This window comes from Rhincodon typus, chromosome 1, assembly GCF_021869965.1.
Source record: "Rhincodon typus isolate 14 chromosome 1, sRhiTyp1.1, whole genome shotgun sequence".
Classification (NCBI taxonomy): Eukaryota; Metazoa; Chordata; class Chondrichthyes; order Orectolobiformes; family Rhincodontidae; genus Rhincodon; species Rhincodon typus.
This window is the reverse complement of record NC_063332.1, coordinates 109,645,003-109,670,093: the sequence shown is the minus strand read 5'-3', so window position 1 is coordinate 109,670,093 and position 25,091 is coordinate 109,645,003. Positions and strand designations below refer to the sequence as shown.

General features: G+C 37.7%; 1 protein-coding gene across 2 annotated transcripts in view; it reads left to right on the top strand.

Annotated features, from left to right (window-relative positions):
* Nucleotides 1-25,091, top strand: part of cfap299 (cilia and flagella associated protein 299) — a 508,258-nt gene that overhangs the window by 7,243 nt on the left and 475,924 nt on the right. For both annotated transcript variants that reach the window (XM_048601923.1, XM_048601928.1), the window contains exon 2: nt 11,059-11,189. In XM_048601923.1, the coding sequence (XP_048457880.1) occupies nt 11,059-11,189 (131 nt within the window). The remainder of the gene's footprint in view (nt 1-11,058; nt 11,190-25,091) is intronic.

Sequence of the window (25,091 nt, the reverse complement as noted above, 5' to 3'; positions counted from 1 at the left end):
TTTCTGAGGTTCTTCATTATTGACGATAGCGATAATTGTGGAGATATTACTGTGGTTTTGGAGTCATATGTAGACACAAAGTGAGTTTTATGATAATGTAATCATTCCATGGTATCACTGAGACTAAATTTTAATTCAAGATAATTTAGATCTTTTAATTTGAATTTAAATTCCAACAGCCATCATGGTAATGGAAGTTGAACCAAAAAAATGAAAGAACTGCAGATGCTGGAGATCTGAAACAGAAACAGAAATTGCTGGAAAATCTCAGCAGTCTGGCGGCATCTGTGGAGAGAAAACAGAGTTCATATTTTGGAGTCCAGTGACCCTTCTTCAGAATTCATTCGGAATTTGAACCCATGTCCCCAGAGCATTATCCCAGGTCTCTAGATTACTGCACCAGTGATATTACCACTTTGTAACTATCCGCTAGCTACAGTAAATTAAGTCAGTAATCCGTAGTTTAAAGCTGCATATAAATTGAAAATGAACTCACTGTACCTTAAGTTGTGCCTTGTGCAAATTTTTGATTTCATTTTTTCATGATGTAATAGATTCTCCCATTGTACTTTACATCCTCTAAACACAGAAAACATAACACTGTTCAAGCCGAAGAGATGCAACAAAACCTGGCAGAAAACTAAGTAATAGTTAAGTGAATTTGAATTTAGGTGCACTATTGTTAAATTGTGTAGTAATGACAATTAGAGCTTTTCCAACTGAGTCGATATTTTTGTGCTACTTTGTTAATTGATTAGCAATTCATGCCTTCTCTTGTGGCAGAATTCAATATCTGTATTTAACTGTCTTATTGGTGCTTAGAACCATCTGCACTAATTGGAAGGTCGATGCGTGGTTCCTCTATACTTGGACAAAAGGAAATTATCTTCTATTTCATTGATACAAGCATTGATTATGCTATTGTCTCCATTCTGTATTCTAACCATATCTGAAGTTTCTTTATAGAGTCATTAACTCATGGTTCCTTCATCCGGCTACACTGTCCATGAGGACTGATGACTGTATCTTGTTTGCAGTCAGAACCATAAGGACATTTAGCTGGGACCTATGTTATTTGTTATTTATATAAATGATCTGGATGTGAATGTACAAGGCATGATAAGCTTTGCAGATGATACAAAATTAGGAGGTATCGTTGATAGTGAAGAAGATTATCAAAAGTTATAGCGGGATCTTGATCGGATGGGGAAGTTGGCTGAGGATTGGCAAATGCAATTCAATACAGATAAGTGTGAGGTGTTGCATTTTGGAAAGTCAAACCAAAGTAGGGCTTAGCAGTAAATAGTAAGGTCCTGAGGAGTGTTGTGGAACAGAGGGACCTTGGAGTACAAGTTCATAGTTCGTTGAAAGCGGTGTCACAGGTGGACAGGGTGGTAAAGAAGGCATTTAGCATGCTGGCCTTCATCGGTCGAGGCATCGAGTATAGGAGCTGGGACATTATGTTACAGTTGTATAAGTCGTTGGTGAGGTCACACTTGGAGTATTATGTACAGTTTTGGTCACTGTTTTATAGGAAAGACATAGTTAAACTGGAAAGTGTGCAAAGAAGATTTATAATGATGTTGCCAGGACTAGTACGCCTGTGTTATAGGGAGAAGTTGACCAGGATAGGACTTTGTTCCTTGGAATGCAGGAGAATGTGGGTGACCTTATTGAGGTGTATAAAATCATGAGGAGCATAGATAGGATGAATGCATATAGTCTTTTTCTGAGGGATGGGGAATTGAAAACTAGAGGGCGTAGGTTTCAGGTGAGAGGGGATAGATTTAAGAAGGACCTGAGGGGCAACTTTTTCACGCAGAGAATAGTGCATGTACAGAATAGGCTGCTGGAGAAAGTGGTTGAGGCAGGTACAATAGCAACATTTAAAAAACATTTGGATATGGACTAAATGTGGGCAATTGGAACTAGCTGAGTGGGCACCATGGTCAGCATGGACCAGTTCGAGTCAAAGGGCCTGTTCCCGTGCTGTATTACTGTATGACTCTATGACTTGGAGTATTGTGATGCTCAGAAATGATCACAAAAATGTCAGGTTAGATTTTGCTAAATAGGTTGTGGTGTCTGAACATGTAAATTTTCACTTTCATAATTCCATGAGTGTCTTTGGGGAGGAAGAGATACTTCAAAAAATTGAGTCACGAGAAGCTGCTGCCTGATTTACATCTATTGCTGTTAGCTTTGCTAAAATAGCATCTCACAGTTAATTTCCTCATGCAGCTGATACTTCTATACCCAACCATATGTCATGATGGTGCTGCTTCTTGCCAGCTGATAGACGTTGTGATTGTAAGGGAAAACATGATACTACTGTCCTTGCCCAGGATTCATCTACCCATAACCCTTGACCCCTCCTAACACCTGACATTATTAATATGGCTTGTAGAATTCTAAAACAGTTATGCAAATATCAGCAGTGGTGTGACTGTAGAGAGAAGGAATTTCCTGTTAATGGAAAGCTTAGCCTCTTTCCCAAGTGAGAATCTGGGGACAAAAATGGAAGCTGGTGATCTCTGTGTTTCTACCATTTCTTTTTGATGCTTCTCAGGCTTTGTTAAGGGTGGAAGAAGGAAAGCTAATGACGGCACATCCAATTCCAATTCGAATAAACGTGTTTGGTGGAGGCATTCCTGACTTCAAGTCATTATTTTGGATGTAACTAGCAACTGAGCATCCCAGATTAATGGTGCTGTGATAAAAACAGGAAATGCTGGAAGTAACTTTTTTTCTTTATTCTTTCATGGGATGTAGACATTGATGACAAGGCTGCTATTTATTGCTCACCTTTAATTGTTCTTTAACTGAATGGTTTGCCGACTCATTTCAGAGGGCAGTTAAGAGTCAGTCACATTACTGTGGACCTATAAGCCATATAACGTGAAGACAGCAGATGTTCTTCACTTCGTAAGTCGTATGGATTTTTATAATAATGATAGTTTTGTTACCATTCTTGAGACTAGCTTTTAATTTCTGATTATATTAATTGAATTTAAATTGCATCAGCTGCCCTGGTGAGGTTTGAAACTGTGTTCCCAGAGCATTAGATTAAACCTCTGGATTACTAATCTTTTGTCTATTCAGCAGATCAGTCCGCATCTGTGAAGAGAGAAACAGAGTTAACGTTACAGGCCAATTCTGCACTTTATTGCTTCTGACTCAACATTGAATTCACTAATTTCAGATTTTAGGCAATGTTTCCATTCTATCTGTAATAATTATTATCATATTAGCTCCACCAGCATTATGTTTTGTTTATTTGTTCTATTACCATCCATTTGACTTGTAGCGTGATGCCTTTTGTCCTTTTATTCCCTCCTGCCCCTCTACCATAACCTGTTCTTTCGTTTTTTTTCTCCTATTCCCTGTTTCTGTACTTGTGTCTCTAACTTGTGTCTATAATTTTGTCTGAGATAGTAAGAACTGCCGATGCTGGAGTCAGAGATAACACAGTGTGGAGCTGGAAGAACACAGCAGGCCAGGCAGCATCAGAGGAGCAGGAAAGCTCACGTTTCAGGTCGGGACCCTTCTTCAGAAAGGGTCTTTTCTGAAGAAGGGTCCTGATCTGAAACGTCAGTTTTCCTGCTTCTCTGATGCTGCCTGGACTGCTGTGTTCCTCCAGCTCCACACTGTGTAATCTATAATCTTGTCTTTAGTTTTGGTGAAGAATCATTGACCAGAAAGACTAACTGTTTTTTTCTTTCATCCCAACAACTGCTGCTGGTCCTGTAGAACATTTCCAGAAATTGCTATTTTTATTTCAGATTTCCAGAATCAGTGGTATTTTATCTTTGTATATCACAAAACTGTACCTTGCTTCTGAATTGCTGAGGGTTTTGGAAGGTCTTTGAAACAACCTGAAATTTAATATTCTGATTCAATTGAGCACTTTAACCATGTTTAAGTTTTAAAGTTTAACTTGAAATTTCTGTTTGCTTATTTCTGTTGATTACTAGAAGGTTGAGATATTGAAAGTTGTAAGAACAGTTGTGACTCATTTTTCCAACCCTTCAGCTGGACCAAGGATTGAACAAGGGAAGTTTTAGTGAACCCAGCGTTTCGCTGGGAGCAGATTTCTTTGACTGCGCTGCTGCTAATTAGCAGAGGGAGCCAAGAATATATGTTTTCAAATATTTGATTTTGCTCTATGATTTGGAAAGTCAACTTTGAGGTATTGGGGAAAGTTTAATTTTGAATTAGAAAGTGTAACACTAAGCAAGAAACATTTTGGTGAAAAGAGAGCCCACCAAATGATTTTTTAAAAAAAGGAAAAATAGAATACAAAAATATAAATTCAGATAAAAGCACTTAAATGGTAAGGAACTAAATTAAGCAACTTTCAAAAACTTGTGAAATAGAATTTAAAATAGTAATCAAAATATATAAACAGACCATATTGGTTTTTTTCCATTGCATCAGGAATGTTTATGATCAGAGTGGAAACACTGCTTTACTCAAGTTGTATGGTTAGTAACACAGAAGAATGCAAGGAATACTAATAGTTATTGGCATTAGTGATGGAAATAGTAAGTTACATACTGATCCTTTGGATTTAGGCTGCCTTGTTCCTGTTGCTAATCAACAGAGGGTGGCAGTGGTGTGCAAGACAATGCCAACAGCAGATGGTGCTGCTTCACTGGATAATAAAAAGTTGGTACCTTGCACTTCTCTTCTGAAGCATTTGTAAACTGCTGTTACTATTTACAATGAAACAAGAAGTGTTCTTTTATGAATGGAACTGTTTAAATGGATTTGACTTTCTTCTAACAAAGCAGTATTAAAGCTGGGTTCATGTGGGTGGCTGTGCTGTGTTATTGCTCATGGACATCAGCCTACTGCAAATCTGATGAAACCTGCGGGTACAGACCTTGTTATTCTGTACTAACTTAAAATCAGCCTGGAGAAGGCATTGAAGCTCCATGAAAAAGGCACAACTGAAGCCCCAGGCATCTTTGATAGGGTTTAATCTGGAACTGGTTAACTGAGTTGTTAACAGCAGATGAATAATTTCATGGTTAACTTACCCCCCCTCCCCCCCCACCCACCCAGTATAAAATTTGAGGTTGGGTACAGGCAGATAAGAAAGTTTACCTGCTGGATTTATGAGCAAACCACCTCCCCCATCCCCCAACCAACCCCCACCCTCCAAACCTACCAGCATAGGAATGCTAAGTCTGAATCTATGATTTGATTTATTTCTTTTGTGTGCAATTATTATCAATAATGAGACATGCTATAGGAAACTAAGTGATCCCATATGTACGGGTTAAATCTCTGTAGTCCTTCTACGCCTGATCATGAAGTCTGGTGAACTATTAAACAGCTATTAAACAATTATTAAAAAAGGAAAAGCTCTATGGAAGCCCCTAATTTTGGATGATGATGGATCCTGTCAGTGCTAAAGACAAGGCTGGATCTTCAGCTAGAAGTGGCAGGCGGAAATCTGTCTTGACCGCTTTCTGAAGCTAAAATGCAAATTTTTCAATTGTATATTGTATCAAGAAATGCTCAGTCTCCTCAGCAAAGCTATACAGCCCAATAATGTTCTGACTGTAGCGCTGGAGATCTGTGTGCCATGGCTAAATGTTCCATTAGTGCTACAACTCTGTCATAAACTGACAATCTGGAAGATTACCCAGGCAGAACTAATCCAGTCTGACCAATTGCCACTCTATTAATTAAACAACAGTAAGTAAAGTGATGGAAGTTTTCTCCACGGTGCTATCAAGCAGAATTTAGTTAGCTTAGTTTGGGTTCTGCCAGAATTATTCAACTCCAAACCTCATTAAAGCCTTGTTCCAAACAGACATAGATTTAAAAAAAAGAGTTGAATTCCACTGGTGTGGGGTATCTGCTCTTCATATCAAGTCAACATTTGACTGAGTGTGGTATCAAGGAGTCCTTTTAAAGTTCAAACCAGTTGGCTGGAGTTTACTAAGTAAGTTGAAATTCCTATGCAAGAATCATTTATGGGTTGTGTGACTGCAATATCAGGACTTTAATTGGCTGGATGTTGGAACATTGCCAATAGGCTGGCAAGTGGGGGAGTTGGCCAATAATGGATGTCTCATGGAAACTAATATTGCCAATAATTTACTGAATCACATTTAAAGCTAGTCTGCAGTCTTCATAAAAGCTGTACACAGGCAGATGAAGGGGTGCAGCAGATGTCAGTTTGTGAATGAATGGCTGTTGTAGGCAGAAAGGTGGCTCCACATTTCAGTAATGTCTCCCTGGAGGTGGTAGGGGAATAAAAAGAGGTTCTGTTCTCAATGGATGGGAAGAACAGGCCTGCAAGTCTGACAAAGAAAGCATGGCAGGACATGACGACTGAAGAAGTCTGTAGCTGTAGTGTGGTCATAAGAATATGGGTGCAGTGTCTGAATGACTTTGAGGTCTGACAAGGTGTGCATGATGGCCATGTAATAGGCCTCTATGTCATACGCTACAGTAACCAGGGGGAATTTACTCTTGTAGCTGGTCTTAAAATGGCATGATGGTGAATGTTTTGAAGTAGCACTTTCTGACCAGCACTGTTGAGCCACTAGACAAGGAGAACACTAATGTATTCTGTCATCATAAGAGAAACTTACTGTTGACAGTTAGTGAGTAAGGGAGTTTGAACTTCTGCAAAAATCTAATTTTGTTTGCATTTAACATTTAACTTTTTCTTATTCACTCATGAGATATGGGTGTTTCTGGCATTTATTGTCCATCTCTAGTTGCCTTTGAGAAGGTGGTGGTGAGCTGTCTTGTTGGATCACTGCAGTTCATTTGGTGTAGGTAGACCCACAGTGTTTTTCAGGAGGGAGTTTTAGGATGGTATGTGGTTTGAAGGGAGCTTACAGATGGGTGGTATTCCCACGTATCTGCTGCCCTTATCCTTCTCGATGATGGTGTTCATGGATTTGGAAGGTGCTGTCTCAGCAGCCTTGGTGAATTTCTGCAGTGCATCTTGTGGATGGTACACGCTGCTGCTAGAAGCGTCTGTAGTGGAAGGACTGAATATTTGTAGATTTGTCCTGGTTTTAGTCTGCAGGACATACCTGGGTAGTTTTCCACATCGCTGGATAGATATCATTGTAGCTGCACTGCAACAGCTTGACTAGGCATGTTCTGGAGCATGTCTTTGGTAATTTGCTGGAATATTTTTAGAGTCCATAGCCTTTACAGTATCCGATACCCTCAAGTGTTTCTAAATATCATGTGGACCGAATTGAATTAGTTGAAAACTGGCACGTGTCACTCTGGGGACCTCTCGAGGAGACTGAGATAGATCATTCACTTGGCATGTCTGGCTGAAGATTGTTGCAAATACTTCTGCCTTATCTTTTACATTGATGTACTAGATTGCCCCATTATTGAGGATGAGGATGCTTTTGATGCGTTCTCCTTCAGTGAGTTGCTTAATTGACCGCAACTACTCAACTAGATTTGGCAGGACTGCCAAACTTAGATCTGATCCACTCATTATAGAATTACTTAGATCTGTCTATCACTTGCTGCTTAACGTGTTTGGCATGCAGGTAGGCCTGTTTTATAACCTTACCAGGTTTTTGCATGCCTGATGCTGATTCTAGTATGCCCCCCGGCACTCTTATTTGAGCTAAAATCTATTGTTCATCTCTGAATTACTAAGCTTTAAGCAGGGTTTTACTGGAATATAGTTAATGTTACATAATTAAGGAATGTGGTTGAAACCAATTTTTTTGTACCTGGGGTCAGTGAAGTCTTTTGTTTCAGAATATTTAAAGCTGGTCTTCTTAATATTATTTCGCACAGTGTGTGGTTTTGGAAAGAGTGCTGAGAATTGATGATTGGGGCAGTTAGATGAGGAGGGAAGGAGTGCAAATTTGCTTTTGCTTTTTCTAATTTTTCCAGCCTCTAGAATTGATTTACTTGACTACAGGGGAAGAAGCTACTTTTTGGTAAAAATCTGGTAAATTGTCTATTTTTGTTCAATTTGTAAAATTTAAAATAGTATAGGAACTGGTGGTAACATTAATAAGGTACGTAAGAAAGAAAATCAAGTAGTTAATTAAAGTATGAAAGATTGCAGGCAGATGATGTGTTACAGCTGCAGTGAGTGAGGAATCCTGGATGCCAATAATAGCTCTACTCCCAAAAACCAAGCAAGCCTATTGCTGTACTCAGAGACACTGAGACTCTATAATCTACATGTCAGGGAGAATTGTAAATGCTTCCTCTGAGTTCATGTATTGTGTGCTGTAGTTTTGGATTCAGTAATCATAGAACTCATTCCGGACCTGGTTGGAACAAGGAAAGATTTCCTATTTGGGAGTGCTTACCCCTGCTAATTCATAATTTGGTCAGGCTGGCCAAAACCGTCTTTCTAAATTTAGAAGTTTTCAAATAGACCCATAGATGGTGAGGAAACTACTGTATGCAGTTGTGAAAGAGCCTCTGGGTAGAACAGCAGGAGCTAGTCAGTGCTCTGTGAGTCAGGGTGCCCTAAAGAACATGAGATAGAAATCGAAAAGCCCTAAACCGGGCAGAAGAATTTCAGGGGAAGGAAGCATGTATCCCTGCTGGATGAGCAGGTAGTCTGACTAACAAATGTCATCTTACCAAATTTCGAGGAAGACCAGGTAGTATTGCAGATAGGCATGCAAATGGTGAGGGAGACAGCTTAACTAGTGGGCGAGCAGCAGGGCAGCACAGCTGGAGCTGCATACCCACCTCACAACAGGAATGTTTCAAAGCATTTGGAAGCACCCCTCCCCAAAGTAAAAAAACAGAAAAATTCATACCTCTGAAGTTGCACTGCAGTTGTGACTGCCACAGGAGAATCTCAAGCGCAGACAAAACAATATGCAATGCAGAGCCCAGTGAACTGGTGAGTGTGTACCAGAGGATGGATGTATCTGACTCAGTCAGTCATCTGTAGAATTTCTATGATTCTGGAGGTTAAGCTATTGTTGTAAATGCAGACTGCCAGCTTCTGGATTTTAGCGGGTTCAACTCCAATTTAACTACTAATTTGTCAGATATTCCATAATATTTTGTAGAGAAAAGTGCTGAAATACTTTTATTCTGCTCCTAGAATAATTTTGATTTGACTTTTATTACTTTTAAAATTTTTCTACTTACTAAAATTGTAATATGCGTACTGATGATTTCACTGCTTTATTCACTTAATTAAATATTTGTTCATAGTAAACATTAGAAATGTAAATATAATCTTGTCATTAGGAAGGATTTACAGCTAAGTTTATTGCAAAGAGTTAAGTACTTTGTATATTGAACATGGCACAAGGTGGCAGTGCTTGTTCAAAACATCATTCTGAATTGATCAAGTTTATATTTATGGCAGTTTAAAACCACTAGCCTGTTTGTTAAAATTAATCTGGTTATAATAAGAAATGTATTCACTATCCATATTTTGTGCAATAATATTTCAGAAAACTAGAAATGTACAGGTTTACAATTCAAATGTAAATAAATATGATAAATCAATGTTTAAACCTGACCACTTTTGCCATTGAACTGTCCACAGATAAATGAAATTAGGACAATCATCACTTGTAACAGAAATTTTGTTTTGTGTGGAATTATTATTTATTATTACAGAGTAATTGTATCAATCTTGACTTATACTTTTAGTTAACATTTTATCACTTCAGCAGTATTATGTACATTCATACAAACTTGCTCATTCTGAAGTTGAAGGAGGTTGAAGACTTAAATAATTACAACAGAAGAAATATTTAGAGTTGACTGTAAAGGAGCAGAATCTTGCTCAATGGGTAAAAATAGATATTTGATTTGTATATATTTATTTCTTGCATGCAACTTTTAAACAACTGTTTAATTAATGAAACTTAACATGATAGATAAATATCTTTTTGATTTCCTGTTTTGTTAGAAAATGTAAAGTTTTGAAATATGAACTATATATAACCTGGACTCTTGTTAATGAGTCTGCTCCAATTTCTGTCAATTTAATTAAACCCGCAGTTCCACAAGATTTAAAAACCATAGTTTCAGAAAATGATAAAAGACAAATACAGTAGACTATATAAATACTTAAGCTTAATCTTTCTTCTCCACCCACCACCATTTTCTTTAATACATTTTCATTTTTTAAACAACTGTGATTGATAACTTGAAAGGAAGTTGTTAAGTAAAAGTAATTTAATCATTATATAAATAATCAGTAGATAAATAACTAGTGCTGTCAAATCTATATTAATCTGCGAGCTTTGATGCACAGTCACAGTAATTCATGCAGAATGATGGTTAAATATAAAATACCTTAGGACAAACAGATTTGCATGCAGTATTCTTTACAGTTGATTTGTAGTCAAGAATAATATGCAAGTGTTTATTTTTAAATATATCCTTCAATTCAATCATGGAAGCCCATGTAGTTTTCTGAATTATGAAATTCCTGGGTTTTTTGATCGTTAAAATTATGAGTACAACATTAGTCTGGAGATTTGCTCAAGACATGGAGCAAGATTTTAACTCATTCAAAACTGATTCATTAACAGATTTAATATCAGGCACTTAATTTCTAAAATATGATTTTTGAAATTAATTTGTTAACAATGTGAAAGAAAACATTAGAAATAATTCGTGATATTTAATACTAATTCACCTAAGCTGTTATGATAGAAGCAACATCTTCTACTTTATTGTGATTGTTTCAGTCCCTGTTCGTACATAACACTTTCTGGTCATTTGTACTATTAAAAATTTTTAAATTTTCAGTGAGTTACGTTTCAGAGTTTTAGAATGCAGTATATGTTTCAGCAGTAGTATATCAGTGACCTCATCATTCTTATTGAACAATGTTAACACCGATAAACTAAAGAAGATTTTATACAAAGGTACTTGCTCTCCTTTTATTATTAACAGTATCATAAAGTTCACTTTATGCAGAAGTTATTAGAATTATTTTTTACCTTTCTGACTTGTTTTCCGATCGGCCTAAAAGTTTCAATATTGCTGTAACATTATCAGATAGTGTATAAATTTCACTTCTGCCTTGGTTAATGATCTCCATGAATCCTTTAGGATGAGGAGCTGGCTCGACAATTGGTGGAGCTGGGATACAGGGGAAGTGGAGAGGTGCTGAAAAGAGAAGAATTTGAAATGAGGAAGGCAGCTGCTGAGGCTGCAAGACTTGCTAAGAAAAGCCAGAAAAAGTGAGTATATCCTAACTCTGATATAAGCAGCTATTCATGCTTTTATTCTAAAAGACAAACAGTTGCTTTGGGTAAAGTATGTCCATCACCAGGGTGATGGAAAGGAAGGAGGAGCTATTTTGAAAATATGTTTCTATCTTGTTTCGTTTAGGAAATGCATTTCACTGGATCTTGAAAGCATAATGAATGCTGTGCATTCCCCCTGCCCTTCTTCAAATAGTAAAAATACAAAGAGTTACAATAAGGGAACACTTGTACTTATTGTAATACATTTAGAACAAAAACAAGCTTATTTTAATGCTAGTATTAAGACAATGCTGAATTTTGTTACCATTTTTAATAAGATCCAAAAACACAAACAGATGTTATGTTTTTTTTTCAATTTTCCACATTTGATAATTTCAGAATTCTTTATATAGTAATACTTGAAATTAATTACTTCAAAAAGCATTTTTAAACATACAACTTTAGCGTAAAACTTTAAACCGGAAAATACAAGGATGAACAGCTGCCACCACTAATCAGAAATAGTGAAAGAAGGAAGGGCACATTTAGAAAAACCACTAAGGTGCATTGACGTGCTGCTCTCAAGTACACTAATTCTTCCACTCTTTCAAACAATTTCATCTTAAACATACTGAAGGTTTGTATTTCTGTTGTCGAGATGGAAGCCCTAAAAACTCATGGCCTGACAACCTAGGATAATGCTGATTTGTATCCACCTCCGATCCTCACTGATGATCTTGCTTACGTTCACAGGTTAAGCTTAATTAAAGGGAAAGATATGTACCTTAAGAAAGAATAATTTTTAAGAGGTCAGGGATGGACCAATTTCATCATTCAGTAAATTCTTAACCTATCCCAGTAGGTTATTACTTTGCCTACAAATTTTGGCTACTTCATGTTGATTTTGTGCTGCACAAATGTCCTCTCTAATCTCTTGTATGCCCCCGAATGTAGTCCCCACTATAACTGGAAACTAATGTTAGCCATCTTTATAGAGGTCAGTGACAAAGCATTGCTTATACCTTAGTAAGTGCTTATAGGAGCCTGAGCATCGTGGGCTATTGTGAGATTTGTGGCTGAATCAGATGAAAACTGATGAGGCTGATCTCATTGTTGGGAGCATTTCATTCTAACATTCCAGAGCAGTATCTGGTGAATTCAGAATCAAAAGTAGAAATTGTTGGCAGAGCTCAGCAGGTCTGGTTACATCTGTGGAGAGAAATCAGAGTTAATGTTTTGGGTTGAGTTTAGAGGAAGGTGACTGAGAGAAGATGTTACAGGCATTACTGGGGATGGTAGAATATGAGCCCTGGTGAGAGATTGGCAAAGATCTAGTGAGTGTGAGATATTGGAGAGAAGATTGTGGTACTTATGCTGGCAGAGTGGAGAAGGTCATTGACCTTCTTACAGTAGTGTCCACTCCTTCAGACATCTGAGGCTGTATTGACTCGGGTGGCAACCTTCCTCCAAGCTAGCATGATCATGTGATGAGGCATTCACTACTGGTCTTAGGGGGAAGAGGACATCTTCCCCCAGCATCACACTATCCAACAGGATCTCTGGGTCCCTATCTGCAAAGCATAGCGCAGATTTCTTCCTGTCAGCCATGTCTGACACAAATATCAGGAGCCACCCAGGGCAGTATCGGATGACAGTGCTTGCCTGGTTGCACAATGGATTTTTAAAGATGGCACATATGCAAAGGATGCCTGTGAATTCTAGGATATCTGCTGAGTGGCGAATTGTTTGGGGAATGATAGTGTAAGATGGGGTCAGAATTGGATGTTAGGGATGGCATAAGGGGTTGGAATAGGTAATTAATGAGGCAAATTTGGTAAGTTATGGTAAGAAATCCCAATCAGAAATCCTTTCAAAAAACTTGATGCAATTCAGACTAAGCCAAAAGAACCTCAGATTCAGCCCACACTTTCTGTCTCATAAAACTTTTACTGACCTGCATAGACAGTATGAACTGAAAGGGATCAAAATTCCAACCTGGACAAAGGAGAAAGTATGAGTGCAAGATTAGGGAGTTGAGAAGTCACCCTTAAATGAGTTCCAAAATGCACGTGAGAGAGATCCATTATCGTTGGTCTCCTTTTGGTCAGAAAAGCAAAACAATTGGTTGAAGCACTTGAAAAATTGGTGCCTACTTACATGAAAGTGTTTGTATGACATAACATTGATGAATGATTTTATTTATTGGTCACATGTATTTTACAGTGAGAAAAACAGAAAAACACAGTGAAAAGCTATTCCACTGTCACCACAATCCAGCACTGTTTTGAATAATTTTACATAAGAAAAGAATAGAAAGATGTAGCTTAAAGAAACTCCATCAGTCTTGAGCCAGCTCATCATCAATGATGCCTGTGCTGCCAGTACCCCAGGCACAAGGAGAAACATTTAGCTGAAGTGCCATGGGACCTGAACGTGCTGCTTGGAAAATGTGCTACTCCTGTTTCTCATTGATTTAGAAGCCAGAAAGATAATAAATGTGATAGGAATGATGTTTTTATACCTGTTGGACATGACCCGTTAATTAACCCTTGCTCCACTTGTAAATACTAGGAAAGAAAAAGCAGTAGAAGACAAACTTACTATGGTCAGCAAACTGTGAAACCCTTGTTTCTGAGGAGTTCATCATGTAAGTGTGTTTTATCATTCCAGTGAATCTACTTGGATGATGGCAGACATTGAATGAGTTTTTTTTGGATTTGTGGTTTCAGGGCTTTGGGGTCAATTCCTGGTCTTGAACCCAATAATCCTGGCATTGTCTGCTGATGTGATCTTACTGGAGATGGGCAAATTGTTCACTGGCCCATTACAGCTGAGGTGGCAGGAAAGCCATTTGCAGCACACAAGGCCAGCAGCTGTGCCTGGCAATGTGGACAAGAGGAGTGAGTGGTGGGAAACCCTGGGATGTCCTGCATGGGGATATTTAAAGAAGATATAATGGTCTCTCAGTCTTCGTCCAAGAGACAGGCTATAGACAGGTTTCTGGATCCATTCTTGTCTTGCCCTTGATAAAATTAATTGGAGGCCAAAATGCACTGGGGACGTGCGGTTATGCAGGAGTTTTGAGATTTTCTCTTGGTATCTCCTCAAGGCTGAGGGAATGGGAAGATTTCATCTATTTCTGAAACGTAAACTTGTATGGTAACAAACAGGGGCGTCATAAATTTGTTCAGATTGTATAGAGTATTTTTGAGCATCTTTATGTCCCGAGGATTACAATCATTCTTCCTGCCAGCAAAATTTAAATAATCCAGCTCTTGGATCAGATTGAGATTAGAATAATGAGAATTTTTAAAAAAAAATCAACCCTTTTTTTTGATCAACCTGTTCAGCGATGTTATTACTCCCCTCTGGAGCAGGTGTGACTTGAACCTAGGCTAGGGGTAGGGGCACTACCACTATGCCACAAGAACTCCCTAGCATAATAAGAATAATTGAACTGAAGGTAAAACTGGGTACATCTGTGTATAATAAAACAACACCTCTTTGTTAAATGCTGGTTGCCAGTTGAATATTTGTCAGCTAATTCAAGTATTGTTTCAATAAAATTTGATCTTCTGGTAGTAAGGAAAATGTTGTGCCAGAAATTGACACTCTTAGCACGTAATGGGATGTGTCATATCAAGTTACACTCTGCTTGACATATGAGAGAGTTCAGTTTTTTTTGATGCAGTTAGCTTGTATCATAGAATAATGATAATCAAGGAAATAGGTTCGAGATGACATGGTGCTGGTGGCTAACATTCACTCTGGTTTCATCCCAGTACAGTCGGTTCTGCTATAATGCGATAGTTATATTTCTGTGCAATATCGGGTTATAGAAAATTGCGCTATAGAAATAATGGGAGCTATGGGAAAAGTGGGGTTCGGGGCAGACTACTGAACAAAAATCACTCAAAATCACTCAAAAATCACTCAAAACCATAAAACATTTAATTCATATCTAATAATGAAATAAAAGCAAACTTAACACTTCACCTTGAATAAGTGTCAAGATGACTTGATGGAGGAGGAGGTTGTACTGTATCTCTCACAGAAATCACTTCATGACAAAGTTAGCAAAATGATTACGTGATGCTGACACAGAGACTCTTTCAGTGCTAACGTTGTACGTATTCAGGACAAAGCCCATTGAAACGATCATGTGATGTCGACATGAACTCCTCCACGCACTGATGGAATCACGTTATAGCCAACACAAGTTTGCGTTATAGAAATAACGTTCCCTTATTCGTCAGTCGTGTTACAGCCAGTTCGCGTTGACGGAACACGCATTATAGCTGAACTGACTGTATATGGTTAGATTATAATTAGCTAAAAAAAGATGGACAATGTTTCTTGGCCATATTTTTCAGGAAGAATAGTACAAATCTGAATTATGGACCATGGTATTGTGATTTTTGATATTCTGTAAAAACTGGTGGTTAAAACCTGGCAACTTTCATTCCAGTTTTTCTGCTCCTCTTGCTTGTCTGCTGCTTGCCCCACTGGCACAACTGAGATAATGAACTTTCAGTGAAGGGATCCAACTTTACATGCATAAGCAACATGTTCACCTACATTTCAATGAATAGTTTAATGCGCAGGCAGAAAAAGGATTATCACAGCATTCAGGCTGTAAGATTGTGGACACCTGGGTGCCTAATCACTTGTTTGTTGAGCTTATTGAGTTAAGAGTTGATTACAGGCTTTGATAGCAAAAAAATGGTATTTTGCAAGTAGACAAAGCAATTGTAGACTTCTGGTTGAACAAGTTCACTTGAAGTTAATAAGATATATTTCAAATTAAATGACCAACCTGTTTATGATAGCACTGAAAATTCTAATAGCTTGAAAATTTTATAGCCATATCTACACCTGGATGGATCTGTAATCACAAATACCATCTTGTGGTTAGAGGTTGTTTTGTAAATGGAAGAGATTGAAAACATGAAATCACTTTTTTTCCTTTCTTTTAATAAAGTAATCTTTTGTGAAATAAGCAGAAAATATTCTAGCTGGACTTAAAATTTGAAATGTGCATATTTTTGTTGCTATATACATATTTACAGCAGGGAATTTGTGCATTTCAAGATAGACTGAGAAGACAAATAGAATTAATATAATGAAATATTGTTGTGTGTTATCTCTGACCGCAGTAATTTGTGATTGTAAATATGCCTTTCTGATAGTGATACAATTATTCACGTGGAAGCTGGGTCCTGACACGACTTAATGCTATCAAAGACTGTTCACACGACAGTGAAGAGCCCACTTAGGACTGGAACTCAGTACCTGTAAAAACTCAACAGGAGATCTTTAGTAAATGGCCATATAAACCTAATTATTCTTTCATAAATAATGAATGTATAGTTTGTGTAAGAAGTTTGAGAATCAAAACCATGTCCTTCAACTGATTATGACAAATCAGGCATGTATAAAAGTTAAACATCATTAGAACATTTCACTTTCATACTCTTCCTCAGAGTTGGAAATGGAAAGATCAACATATCCTTTAGGCTTGGAAAGAGGAAGAAGTGAATGGGGATGGTTAGGAAACAAAGTATATCGGTACCAAAACAGAAATACCTCAAAAAAATGCAGCAGATCTGGCAGCATTTGTGAGAGAAATCAAGAGTTAAAGTTTCGTGTCCAGTGATCCTTCTTCTTCAGAACTCATATCAGTAATTAACAAGTAGAAGTTAATAGATTGAATGACCTGCAGACTGCCTGTCCAATATGAAAAACTATTTCGGTAAAGTAAAACAAATGATATTTGATGAAAAAGCCCAAACAATTATGATGATGACACTAATAAGATCGGAGTAAAACAACAACAAAAAAGAAAACAGAAAATGCTGGTTGCACATAATAGTTTCAAAATAGAATGGTCTGCATATACACTTGAAGCATTTATCCACTTACCCCCCACATTTTCCATCTCTCCCCCTCTGTGCTGATGGAGCCACCATAATCTTCAATATTGCAAGATGGGGAAACAAAATGCGGTATATAGCTAAATACTGATATTGTCAAAATTTATACCAGTGAGATGCAGTGTTCATAAAAATAAATGAGATGCTATTCCTGAAGTTTGCATTTGACTTGGTTGGAGCAGAACGGGAATGGAAGAGGAAATTAAATTAACATTTGATTACTCTTGTTGTCACTTGTTAGAATCAAGAACTCCAAGATTAAAAGTTGAATGTGATTAGAACCTCATTTTGTCCCAACCATTTTCTTTGATCCACAGCTTTAAAAATGCACACCTTAGTGTACCAATGGACAATTCTTTGATCTGATAAACTCGTTCTTGAAATTTAATTTAGATTGTGGTTTCTGTAGTCCGTAATCATGTCCTTTTGCTTTGGTCAAGATGGCCAGGTACATGTAACTGAAATAAAAATAAAGTACTGTAGATACTGGAAATCTGAAATAAAAACTGAAAGTGCTGGAGAAATTCAGCAGGTCTGGCAGCATCTTTGGAGAGAGAAGCAGAGTTAATGTTTTGGGTCCAATATGATTTTATGTTCTGAAGAAAAGTCTTATTGGACTCGAAATGTTAACTTTGTTTCTGTCTTCACAGAAGTACCAGACCTGGTGAATTGGCCTAGCATTTCTGAATTTGTGCCAAACTAAAGGTTTGTGTTTCAGTTAAACCATGTTTTTTCACTAACACCATAATTTTTCTTTCAATGGGAATAGATTTATTTTCTTTTTCTCTGTGGTTGGTTCGCTCACCGAGCTGGTTCGTTAGTTCGCAGACATTTCATTACTCTACTGGGTAACATCATCAGTGCAGCCTCCGATGAAGCGCTGTTGTGTTTTCCCACCTGGTATTTAAATTTTGGGGTCTGTTGGATTTGATTACCTCATTTCTTGTTTTCCTTCGCAGTGGTGTATATGTAGGGTCTTATTCTGTGTGTTTGTTGATGGCCTTCTTGGTGGAGAACCAAGCCTTTAGAAATTCCCTATTTGTCTCTGTTTGGCCTGTTAGGATCTTGGTGTTGTCCCAATCGAACTGGTGGCTCTCCTTATCCATGTGAATGGAGGTGAGTGAGTATTGGTCATGTCTTTTTGTTGCTAATTAGTGTTCATGTACTCTTGTGGCCAATTTTCTTCCTGTCTGTCCAATATCATGTATTTCACAGTCCTTGCATGGAATTTTGTATATTATGTTGGTTTTGTCCATAGTGGGTAAGGGGTCTTTGGTTTGAGTTAGCAGTTGGCGTAGGGTTGACATGGGTTTGTGTGCTACTCTGATGGTTGTGGGAGTCTTGTGGTCAGTTTGGATACGTTCTTGATGTATCGTAGTGTGATGAGTGTGTTAGGGCATGCAGTATCTTCCTGTTGTTGTTCGTGTGATAGGCATCATCGGATCCAGTTGTTCGGGTATTTGTTGTCCTTAAGTACTTGGTGGAGGTACTTGTCTTCTTTTTGGCGTAGTTCTGGGTTGCAACATTGTGTTGTCGCTCATTTAAATAGTGTTTTCATGCAACTTCGTTTGTGGGTGTTGGGGTGGTTACTGTTGAAATTCAGTACTTGGTCAGTGTTTGTGGCTTTTCTGTGTACTTTCGTCAGGAATTCCCCGTTGGCCCTACGTTCTACCATGACATCCAGAGATGGGAACTGTTCGTTCTTTTCTTCTTCCCTGGTGAATTTGATGCCAGTGAGAGTGTTGTTTATTAGTTGGTGCGTCTCCTCTAGTTTGGTCTGTTTGATAATGATGTAAGTGTCATCCAAGTATCAGATCCATAATTTGGGTTGGATTTGTGGAAGGGCCAGTTTTTGTGTCTCTGCATCACCACTTCTGCTATTAGTCCAGCGATAGGTGATCCCATGGATGTCCCGTTGATCTGTTCATAGATGTGTTCTCTGCATCACTCTATGATCACAAATCTGAGCCATTTTTCAATCTGCACTAGATTTTTCAATATGTTATGACAACAGAAATAAAATACAAAACTGCACATGTAATCCAATTAATGTTGTTTAAAATTCCTGTATTGTTTGGATACTCCCTCTTTGTATTAGGCTTCATAACCATTGGTATGCATTGAAGGGATTTCACTTATTTGCTTAAGTGGCAACTTACAACTTGAATTGTTTAAGTTTCAATATTCTCGTGAAAAATCATTTTTTTAAGTTGAGAAATCAAATAAATTGTGGGTATATTAATTTCATTAAACTGCCTGGCAAAGGCTTGTTCTTATGACTACTGATCTTTCAATCTTACTGTCTACACAATTAATTATTTATTTACTCCTCTCTATGCTGACTGTTAGCTAAAATTCTCTTGTGCGGGACCTAGTGAAAGACTTCTGAAAATCTGGGTATATAATACTAACCGTACCAACTGAATTCCAAAAGAATTTGGCTAAATTTGTTAAGTATGACCTGCCTTTCATAAACTCATGTTAGCTTGGAACTATTGCCTTTATGCTTGTTAAATGTGCTTGAATTGCTTCATTCTTTAATACATGCCAATATGTTCCCAATATGGATATTAAATTTGCATCCAATGAATCCCCAGGTTATGCTTCTGACATATCTTAAAAATTGCAGTAACTTTGCAGTAGTTAGTTTACAATTTTTTGCTACTGCCCTGAGCCTAATGCAGTGCAAAAACAATTGCCACATCTCCCCTATTTATTCCATCACTTCCTTAGGTATTCTTGTACAAATTCCATGCAGTTGGGGTGACTTGCTATAGAATTTTGAACATTCACAGAAACAGGGTGTTTCAGGATTTAAAAAGCTGTTTTGTCAGTTCCTTCATGGGTTATGATATATTGTGTCAGGTATCCTAAAAGATTTTGCTCTTGCCCTACATTTGACCTGGAAGTGGACAAAGCTGTTCTTTGTGATGTGAAAGCTAGTTTAAATATGTTGTTTAAGGGCAGAATTATTTTATAAAAATGTCTTCATAATCATTTCTATTCTTATTCCCATTTCCTGGGGTTGACAAGGCAGAGTGAGGTGTAGTAGGAGGAAGTGGTGATGCTCACAGCAGGATGTAGGGAAAATGCAATTGTACTTAGATTCACTTTTCTTGCCCACATTAGGCTATTAAACCAAATCCAGAAGAATGGCTCTAACCAAAGCTTTTTTTGGAGGTTGAAAGCATCTTCCTTCCAATGCTAAGGAAATGCCTCTCTCCACTTCAAGGGAAGTGTATTAAAGCTGGATACAGCCTTTGACCATCCTGGATCCACTGTTAATGTTTTTCCCCTCCTACTTTCAACTCCAGATCGAAATTCTAATAATGGATTTCCTTTTGTATGTACTGGAGTTGATAGTGTGTCATATAGGTTTGAGGTCACAGTAATCGACCTAAATGCTGAAAATAAAATGTAAATATGATTCTTGCATTAAAATGGCACAGTTGGATGTGCTAACTTGCTTTCACGTTTCCTTTCGGCCTCCATGTCCCACCATGCTTTTGAATTGATGTCAAGGCCATTATCTATGTTGTTCAGATTAAAATATTATTTTCACTGAAGGATTTGATTATGGACCAGCTCATAACATTCTCTGGTTACATTTTCATTCCCAATGAGAAACACATTTGTCAAAGAAGTTAACTAGATATTTCATTTTACGTAAAATGTTTAAAATGCTGATAACTATTTGTGTATTTACATTTTTGAATGGAACTGAGCAATTAATAAATATATTTTCAACATCTTCTGTATTGTTCAATATCTGCATGACAGCATGCTTAAACCTGTGTTGAACTAAGTACAGCACAAAAAGGATTCCGATAACATTGAAATGCTTGTTATGTGTACACTCAGCTGGATTCGCTGTGACATCATAATTTTATTTTGAAGTTCAATCAAAACTTGACAGATAATTGAAGTTTCGAGTATTTACTCTCCACCTTTGATATAAATCTGAGTTATTCTCAGGAATATACCAACACATTGTGCCACAGAATTATGCAATATAGGTCTGCCCTCTGTCCTGAATCACATACATTTAACTTCTGAACTTAATTGGGCGAGCATGAAGACCAAACATTTACCCTGATGAATAATGGGTTCATATTTATTCACTTGTCCATTGGCATGCATCCTTTGCTGGTGAACAGTGAAATGTCTTTGAGAAGCCTTGGGTTCTGCTGGGTGATAATTCTGGATCTATGCCAAGTGCTGTTGTTTCTTTTCATTTTTTCTCCATTCATTAGTTGTTTCACTGAGTCCCAATTATTTTTATTCTTTGCTTCTTGTTCCTGTTGTAAACTTAAAATAGGTAGAATGGGAACTTCATCAAATAACCTTAAAGATAGTCCATGGTATTTTGCGGCCTTCAAAGAGAAAAGTTGAAATATTTTAACAAATCATGCAATTTCTGACGATAAGAAACAAGCTAATATTTTGTATGGAGTTCCTTCATCACCACCTTCCATTTGAAACCTTAAACTGCCTTTTTGCTTTATCAGATGCTGATGGACTAATCTTTTTCAAACTCCCAGTTTTACGGAACATGAGATAATAGAGCATAATTAGGCAAATTAGCTTTAGAGCCTGCTCAAGCAACCAATAGGATTCAGTTTGTGGCATCAATTCTTAGTTTCCTTCACTCTCTCCCCTAAACTCCCTTCTGGATGAAAAATGTGTTCAATTCAGCTTTGAATATATCCAATGGCCCAGTTTCTTCTGCTGTTTGAAATAAAAAGTTTCAAAGGTTAATAAGTTCCTGCAAGAAAAAATTCCTTGTCATTTCAGTCTTAAATAGATGATTTCATGTTTTGAAATGGTGCTGCCAATTCTAGATTTTTCCACAAGAATAAGATAAGGTGGGGAGAAACAACCTTCCAATATCTACTCTGTCTAATTCACTCAGAATCTTGCATGTTTTGACAAGATCACCTCAGATTAAAACTCCATTGACTATATGTTCAATCTGTTTAACCTTTCATTATAGGACAGGATCTTCACCTAAGGAATCAGTTTGGTGTATCTTCTCTGTCTCCAAGTACATCTGTGCTTAAGTAAGGTGACAAAACCGAATGCAGTACTATGAGTATTTTACCACTGCTGCCCTGTACAGTTATAACAATATTTCCCTACTTTTGAACTCCAGTCCCCTTGAAATAAAGTCTAATGTTCCATCTGCCTAATTACTTACTCCATTTAAAATCCGAAAGAATTGTTGGTGTTGTAAATCAGGAACAAAAACAGAAATTGCTGGAAGCTCAACAGGTCTGGCAGCATCTGTGAAGAAAAAATCAGAGTTAGCGTTTCGGGTCCGGTGACCCTTCCTCAGAAACTTCATTGTTCTGAGGAAGGGTCACCGGACCCGAAACTTTAACTCTGGGTTATTTTTCTTTACAGGTGCTGCCAGACCTGCTGAACTTCCGGCAACTTCTGTTTTTGTACTTACTCCATTTACGTGGTAACATTTTGTGATTCATGTACAAAAGCATGCAGGTCACTCTCCCGTAGCATTCTGCAGTATTTAAACATATACCATAGGTCGCAGCATGTAAGATTGTCCCCGTCTTTCCAGCCCCAAAAGCATGTTTTTGAATGCAATTGGTGAAATTTTAACTCATCATTTCGGCTATGACATACTACACTTGCTTTCGAAATTAACCTGTTTTTCATCCACAAATGAATGTTTTACTTGTTTCACAAGCAAATGATGCAGATTATGTTTCAAGGATGCATGGGAGTTTAGATAAACCAACACAGAGCAAATTCCACAATGCAAATTACAAAGATTGTGACTGCTTATGCAAAGTAAGGGGCTTAACATCAGATGAATACATAATGACAATGTGGTAATGGTATCAGAGTCACAAGACTAAGTAGTAGAAATTGGAAAGGAGCAGCCAAACCCCTAAACCTGCATGATTATGATCCAGACTCTGGTTTCTGTTTAAGTGGACATTAGACATACCCTATAAGATGTGTATTGGGCCCTCTGAGAGGTAATTGCCTGGAAATTTTAACTTTGGCAAATTTTTTTAAGCTTCATAGATTGAGAATTTATGCCAACATCAATGTAAATAATATTCTGCTTTTCTATTCTTTCCATCAAAGTGGACAGCCTTACATTTTCCCACAAAATACTTCATCTGCTAAAATTTTGTCTAGTCTTTTAACCTACCATTATCCCTTTGTAAACCCTTGTGACCTCCTCATAGTTTTCAAAAATTTGTTTACGGGATGTGGACATCATTAGCTACACCAGCGTTTATTGCCCATCCCTAATTGTGCTGGAGAAAGTGGTGATGTGCTTCCTTATGCCCAAGGGCATAGATTTAGAAGGCAACAAAATGATCATGACTTAATTCTGAGTGAAGGGTAATTGGATGTGGGGTGTATGTTGGGTGCATTGTGACGAGAGTGGTGTGTTGCAAGCACAGAGGAAGAAAGTAGATTTGAAGATTACATTGCATAATTGGTTTAGCCATACATTGAGAGATTTAGACAGACTGTTGTAAAGTATTAGGCCCCGCTCTACTTTGCCAAAACTACTCCCTGCTGCAGGATTGTCTTGACATACAAAATTAGCACCCAGAAATTTTTTCCACTACCAACCATCTTCTTCGATCTTACTTTTAACAAATATGAGAAGCTAATAACGTCTTTGTTGTTAAGATCATCCAAACAGCTTCCTCTGCTGTATTCTCTCCCTTCCCTTCTACAGGGTAACCCTCTGTCTTCGTCTGAAAACAGCACCTTTTATGAGCTTTGTTTTCTGCCGTCATTTCTCCAAGCTCATATTGTCCATGAGATCAAGCCCTTGCTCACCACTTTAGTTCTATTAACTAACTAACTACCTAATTTTGTTTCCTGAGCCTCAAGGTGCTGGTATTTACATGGTTTGTTCTTCTCAAGTATGTCACTGTCACTTTCATATCCACTGTTGTCTGACCCCACTGTCCTTGAAGACTAACCCCATCATCTCCAAATTTTCTCTCGGGTCATGAGCATGTTGCTCAGCTTTCCCCGAATCTACATTTGAAACTCTCCAATCAGGATTCTACTGCGGCTTTGAAATAGTCCAAACAAAAGCATAAATATCATACTATTCATTATCTGTTTTGATTTTCTCATCCAGTCTGCAATCTTTGATTTAGCTGCACACAACATTCTGCTACGAAGCTGTGCTTCCATTAGCCTAGCTAATTGGAGATGCTTAACCAATTCCTCATTTATCTATCTAGTTTGAGGCAGAGAGTTTTTCATGTAATGACTTCTCTTCCTACTCTTGCACCATGATCTCTTAAGTCCTCCAAAGTTAAGTCCTTGATCCTCCTGTGTTTCTGTTCTACACGTTTCCCTCTGTAATAAATTTTATAAACATGTCTCAAGGTTTCATAGCTACACTGATGGCATCCAGCTGTATGTCATCATTGCTTCTTTTGAACCTTCTACAATTCTATTCAGTTGCTTGCCCTTACCCAATATCCAATCTTTGGTCAGCCCAAATTTCCTTCATGAAAGCATTGAGCATACTGAAACCTTCGGCTTTGATCCTTACTATAAACTCTGCTTTAGCCACTATGTCCATTTTCTGACCTTTATAAACCTGAGAGAACTCAAATTGCTGCTGCCCAAATATCACTCATTCGCACATCAACCAGGACATACATTGCCTCCCAGTCCTCAAATGCTTTGATTTTAAAACTCTCATCCTCATGTCAAATTCCTCAATGGTCTGTAAATTGCTTATCTGTGTAATCTCCTATGACCTGTAAGAATTCTGCTCTCCCAACCCTATCCTTATGCACGTTTCCTTTGTCCTACAATTGATATCCATCCTTTCAGCTGTCTACGTCTATGCAGTCTCCAAATAACAAACAAATTGCTGGTGAAACCCAGGACAACAAGGTGCAGAGCTGGATGAACACAGCAGGCCAAGCAGCATCAGAGGAGCAGGAAG